Source organism: Leopardus geoffroyi, chromosome E1 (genome assembly GCF_018350155.1).
Source record: "Leopardus geoffroyi isolate Oge1 chromosome E1, O.geoffroyi_Oge1_pat1.0, whole genome shotgun sequence".
Lineage (NCBI taxonomy): Eukaryota > Metazoa > Chordata > Mammalia > Carnivora > Felidae > Leopardus > Leopardus geoffroyi.
The window spans coordinates 34,127,297-34,133,520 of record NC_059330.1 but is presented as its reverse complement, the minus strand read 5'-3'; the positions used below and the strand labels follow the sequence as shown (position 1 = coordinate 34,133,520).

Genomic DNA, 6,224 nt, shown 5'->3' with positions numbered 1-6,224 from the left:
TGGTGTTCTGGAAAAATACAATTGCTTGGAAACAGGCTCACATGTCATCACGCCTAAGGCCACCATCTAACTAACATTGGTGTAAAAAGTGAAAAAAATTCAATTAAGCGTATTATTTCAAGTGTGAACCATCTGGCTGTTCTTATTTTTATTTGTTTGTTTATTTTTGTCGTTAATATGGCTAATGCGTCACTTGGCTGAAGCTTCCCATGTGCTTGTGAAGTTTCCCATTCACACAGCCCCTTCATGCCTGTGCCTTCCCTCCTTCAGGAGACCGTGACAGAAAGGAGAGACGCGAGTTATTTTTAATTTCGCCACTGAACGAACATCCAGATCTTCCCTTCCAGCAGCTAAGCTTATATGTTTTCTCAACAGGGTATTAATTACCCGGCTCTGGGAATGGCCAGCCAGGCTGCTCTGAGGCTCTGCTGCCCTGCCAGCCACAGCGCAATTGCTCACGGACACAGCAGGATGCAGAGGCTTCAGCAGGGAGCATCCTCCTGCTCAATAAAGGCAAACATGGGTACCGGGTAACTTGTTAAACACATTTATTGATTTCTTGACAGTAACCAAACACAGTGAGTGACCATTATAAACAAGGAAAGAAAGGCATTCGTTTGTATTTTGTGAGATCCGGCTGCACCTGGAGAGAAAAGACACCCCCTTCCCAGGAATTTACAAGGCAAAGTGCATTCCTTCAAGGGAACATCACAGGGGGGATGGCAGTTTTGAAACGCAAGAAATCTGTCGCCTGCTATCTCAGGCTGAAGCTCACCTTGTATGAATGATCGAGCCATGGAGTGGAATTAAAGTTATACTTGCTTAGCAAATGCATTCCTGATTGCCACAAACTCAGTAAAAACTGGCTGCAAACGAACGGAACAGGTAGATGAAGGAATAATTGAAATCAAAGAATGCAGTTGCATGGAGGCGAGGCTTCGCCTGTAAGGAAGGAGAACAGACTAAAGCCAGAAAAATGAAATGAACTCGTTAAACACATTTATTGAGCTGTTAACAATAACCAAACACAATGTATGACCTTTGGAAAACAAGAAACAGTGAATGGATCGATTCTGATCTTGGCAAATCCTACTACAGATATGTGACAAAGAGGGGAAATAATTCCATTTCTTTATAGTCTGCAGTGATATATATACAATGTGTATCTCTTCAATGTCTGTCCTTTTCTTTTTAAATTTTTGAGTAAACAGAAGAATCATAATCTAGAAATAAGTGTCCTTGGCCACCTTTGTCCTGGTTCACCTGTCACCAGCACCCTCAGAGGATCCTAGGACACCACCCGAGATCACTTGATGCCAAGAACAAAGTCCACTTGATGCTGTCGGAGCTGTGTTTCCTCCTCTCTCTCTTTTGGAAGAATTTTGTATGTACAAAGGCTGAAAAGTCTCATTGGGTAGATTTATTAGTTCAGGAAAACAGTATCAAAATTGTAATCAGGTTAACTGGTTATTTTCTTCTAAGACCTCTTATGAATGAGCCTGTTTTTTTTTTTCTGAAACTTGACTTCCCATCTTGGAGGCCATGTAAGTGTGTCTGTGTGTGGATACGTTTGCGTGTGTCCATGTGTGTGTGTGAGTGCTTGTGTGTGTGTGTTGGTGGGTGTGTATAAGAGATGTGTTCCTCTGGCATGGTGTTGCAGACACTTTTCATGAAGAAAGGGCCAATCCAAAGAGTGGATGACGCTTGAGGGAGGGAAGGAGAGAGAAGAAAGAAGGGGTATCTAGGTTACATCAATTCACAGTTGTAGCATTTCTTCTTGAGATTCTTCTTGGCCTCGTTCCTTACTTGAGGAGCCATTCATTTACTGGAAAGGAAGAAAAAAACACAGACACACACAGTACAAAACAAGGCATAGTTGAATTCATGTGAATGAAGTTGGGGGGGGGGTACTCCAAAGGGGAAGGGACAGTTCTGGGAATTGCATGTATGTATCCCAACTACCTCATCCACTTCCTCATAAACCTCTAGGCCTGAGCTGTCCAATATGTTTGTTACCACTCACACGTGGCTAACATTAATTAAAATTAATTAAAATGAAATAAAACTAAAAATTTAGTGTGCATCATCGTACTAGCCATGCTTCAAATGTTTGACAGCCACGTGTGGCTAGTCGCGACCATACTGAACAATGTAGATATAGAACATTTCCATAGTCACAGAAAGCTCTGGTGGATGGCAGTTCTCTAGACCAGGGGTGGGCAAATGACAGCCCATGGGCCAAATACAGCCTGTGATCTGTTTTTGTAAATAAAGTTTTATTGGAACATGGCCACACCCATTAATTTACATAATGTGTATGGCTGCTTTCACACTACAACATAAGAGTGTAGCAGAGACCATATGACTCAAAAGCCCAAAGTATTTAACAGCTGGCCCTTTACAGAAAAAGTTTGTGATCCCTGCTCCAGACTGTAAGCTCTGCATGGGTCATATCTGTCTTCCTCACCACTGTATTCCCATCACCTAGCTAAGTATGTGCCTGGCACCTAGTAGGTGCACAACAACTAGGTGTTGAATAAAGGGAAGGTTCAATGAATGAGTTGAGTATTTTTCTGGTAGTTCTGGCTAGAAGGGAACAGAAAATTGTAGTTTGGACACTCTGCATATATCTGACAGAGAAAAAGAGGGAAATGTGGGGGAAGCAGGAAAGCTCAAGTGGGGACCTCGGGGCAGCAGTGGTAGCTGCTTCTAAAAGCTGCCTGATAACATCCGTAGCTCCCATATTTGGGTAGCACGTTATTGCTACAAAGGGCTTCCCCACCCAGGCTCTCATTTGCTCCTCACAAGTCATGAAGTAGATGGTATAGGGACTGTCATGAAAAAAGCCAGGCCCTGGGGGAAATGACTGTTGGGTTTACATGGCTTGGTAGTGACAGAACCAGGCCTGGAGCTCAGGTGTGTGGATTCCCTGCTGAAGGCATCTGCATGACTTTCTTCTGTCTCCATCTTCCTTTCCATGTTGAGGGTTTACCACAATGGCTGGCAGTTACTGAGCATGCATAAGGGAAGAGGGGGAGCTGGATATGGACAACAGGGTTATAGGAGGCAGGAGTCATCTTAAATGTTCTCTTTAGTTGGGATAATAGTCACTTCTAGAAACACAGCACTGGAAAACGATGTGCTCACATATAGTTCCTCATTGGATCCCATTGGCCTGGCATCCAGAACATTTGCTTGCCTTTTGGGAGAAAGGTGGGTGGAGACCACTGTGCACATAGCTAAAAACTTGAAGGCTTCTAGCTGTCCTGTTCTAACAAATAACACTGGAAAATCAGCCTCGCCGGGCCCTTGGTAAAATGGCAATAAAAATGTTGTCTTATGGCTAAGCTAAATCAGTCAGAGAAAGACAAACACCGTATGATGTCACTCATATGTGGAATTTAAAAAACAAAACAAACAAGCAAAGGGAAAAACAGAGGGGGGCGCAAACCAGGAAACAGACTCTTAACTACAGAGAGCAAACTGATGGTTACCAGAGGGGGGGGGGAGGGGTAAGTGAGGGGTAAGTGGGGGGATGGGTGAAATAGGTGATGGGGATTAAGGAGTGCACTTGTTGTGATGAGCACAGGGTGACGTATGGAAGTGTTGAATCACTATACCATATACCAGAAACTAATATTACACTATAGGTTAACTAACTGGAATTTAAGTAAAAACTGAAAGAAATAGAAAAAGGAGAAAAACCTCCCTGGTTCCCATAAGTTTAAAGTGATATGGCGCTGTAGATTCTAGAAGCTTGAGATAAGGTCTGCAATTTTGGGAAATGTCCTTAGTGTAATGACTTGTAACTATTCATATAAAAAATGTATATAACCCTACACCAAATGTTCCTTCATGGGAGCACTCTCTTCTTTGTAAAGATTGTATATACCTGGCAGCTGTCCTAACTTGGGATCCGATAAAACTTTCTTCCTTCCTTCCTTCTTTCCTTTTTTTTTTTTTTAATGCTGTCTTGCTTGAACCAGAAGGGATTTGAAGGTTTGAGCATTCCCCCCACCCCCGGCACCCCTGCCTCACCTCTCTATCTCTATCTTTCCTTTCTCTTTCTTTCTTTTTCTTTCCCTATCTATCTCTATCTCTATCCCTAACTCTATTGCTATCTCTAATATCTCTCTCTATCTCTACCTCTTTCTCTCTCTAATCTCTATCTCTAATGATATATAGGTTTTACCAACAGGAAAACACGATAAAAATGGAAGGTGGTGGTCTCATCGTCATTTGTAATCATGGTTCTTATATTGGGAGCTAACACCAGGCCTTTAAGAGCCAGCCTAAACAAGATGGCTGAGCTCTGGCTGGGGTCGACTGCCCTCGGAGCCACTGCACTCACCTCTATACTGAAGCTTCTGGGCTCGGTTGTTTGGACAGTCCTTCCCCTGTAAACTGAAGTTGATGTTGGTGCGGATGCAGCGGTTATTGAGCGGCTGCACAGGCCTGAAGTTGTCACTCATGCTCAGAAAGATCTGAGATGGCTGATTCTGGCTGAGCAGGCGTAAGGAATGCATCTGTGGAGAGAGATACAGCTGATTCCGACCCATTCTCCTAAATGCACTAGGGAAAAAGGAGGACCGCGTAGACTGTGGCCACGCCTGGTGGTACTGGCTGCCTGGGAGAGGGCGTGTGAGCCCTGCAGAGACCCTTGTTTCATGGATTCAGTTGTGCTGCAGGCCCACTGATGCCTCCATGCATGGAGTGAGCCTTGCTTCTATCTGACTAGGTCATACATGGCTCTGAACAAGTCCTTTTGCTCTCTCTTATCCTCAAATACACTCTCTGTCAAAGGAGGAAGTCTATCTAGTTGTTCTCCAGTGTCCTTTTTTTTCTCTGACACCTCATGGTTTGATAACTTTCACTAATTCAGGGAATCATTCCCCCACATGGGTATTAGCCAAACGGTAGTGATTGGTCCCAGGGTCGGAGCTACATTACGCTGGATCAATCTGGTTCATTTTCTGTGACTATCAGGACCAGGTGGCTGGACTAAAGCATTTTCCACCATGTTCCACCCCAGGACTGTGAAGCAAAGGAAGAGTCTCCAACAGAAAAGAAGAGCAAAGCATATGTGCAACAAGGAGCAGAGAAGAACAGGGAGGATGGACTTCTTGTGAATTCCTGACATCAATTTCTGATCTCAGCTTCCATGAGATGCCCCCATATCTCTTGAATACATCCTTTCCCCTAAGTTTAAGTCATCTGGAGGGGGTGCCTTGTCACCCAAAGAATCCCAATCACTACAGATAGGATCAGAGCCTTCAAATGGTTCAGACTGTTGGCTTGTGAGAACATATTCTGTCAAGGAGACTGGATAAGGAGATTGGATTCCACTTCCTTTGCTCATCTATCTTCCTTTTGAGTTTTTATAGACGCTCACCATCAGAGAAGTCCAAACTCGAACAGATGTAATTTACCCCCCCTCGTTATAAAGAAGAGGAGTATTCCCTTCACATAAGTGGGGGGGGTGACAGCTTTAGGAGCACACAGTTGAGCCATTAGCAAAGCTGGCACCACGTGGCCACTGGTTCTCATGCAGTTCAGAGGAATGCTAGTCCGGTGAGGTGCTCTAAAAAATCCCACATTCAAAAAAAAAAAAAAAAAAAAAAAAATCCCACATTCAAATAGGTTCGTGAAATGCTAAACATCCCGTGCCTTCCCTTGGAGACGGACACATGTATTATCAATTTAAAGGCCCTGAGAAGTTTCTCAATAAGAAAATCTATTTAACTTTTTTTTTTAAAATCCAGCTTTTTCAAACATATTTCGACATATCCATTTTGCTCACTTGCTGTCTGAACATCACAGCTGTCACACTTTGGGAACCCTGCTCTCTTTTCTCATTCAGACAGGTGGGACGGTTCTATCTATAATTAGTTCACGCTAAGCTTTTTCAGAGGCTGGTTCTTCAAACACAGGTGTGGTGATTTCAATTGTGTACCCCCAGAATTCATAAATTGAAGTCCTAACCCCAGCACCTCAGAATGTGACTTTATTTGGAAATGGGCTCATTACAGATGTAATTAGCTAAGGTCATAACGTGGGCCCTGATTCATTATGACTGGTGGCCTTATAGAAAAGGGGATTTGGACAGAGACACAGAGGAAGAACGCCATGTAAAGATGAAGGCAGAGCGGGCAATGCTTCTACAAGCTAAGGAGCACCAGAGATTGCCAGCAACCCACCTGAAGGACAGGTGCGGAACAGTTTCT

At 43.7% G+C, this 6,224-nt stretch overlaps 1 protein-coding gene across 1 annotated transcript in view; it reads right to left on the bottom strand.

The window, feature by feature from the left end:
- Positions 1–531: 531 nt before the first annotated feature.
- Positions 532–6,224, bottom strand: part of CA10 (carbonic anhydrase 10) — a 487,496-nt gene continuing 481,803 nt past the window's right edge. Inside the window, exons 8-9 of the mRNA XM_045488338.1 lie at positions 4,352–4,526; positions 532–1,825 (exon numbers count right to left, since the gene is read on the bottom strand). Coding sequence (XP_045344294.1) covers positions 1,803–1,825; positions 4,352–4,526 — 198 coding nt within the window. The 3' untranslated portion in view covers positions 532–1,802. The remainder of the gene's footprint in view (positions 1,826–4,351; positions 4,527–6,224) is intronic.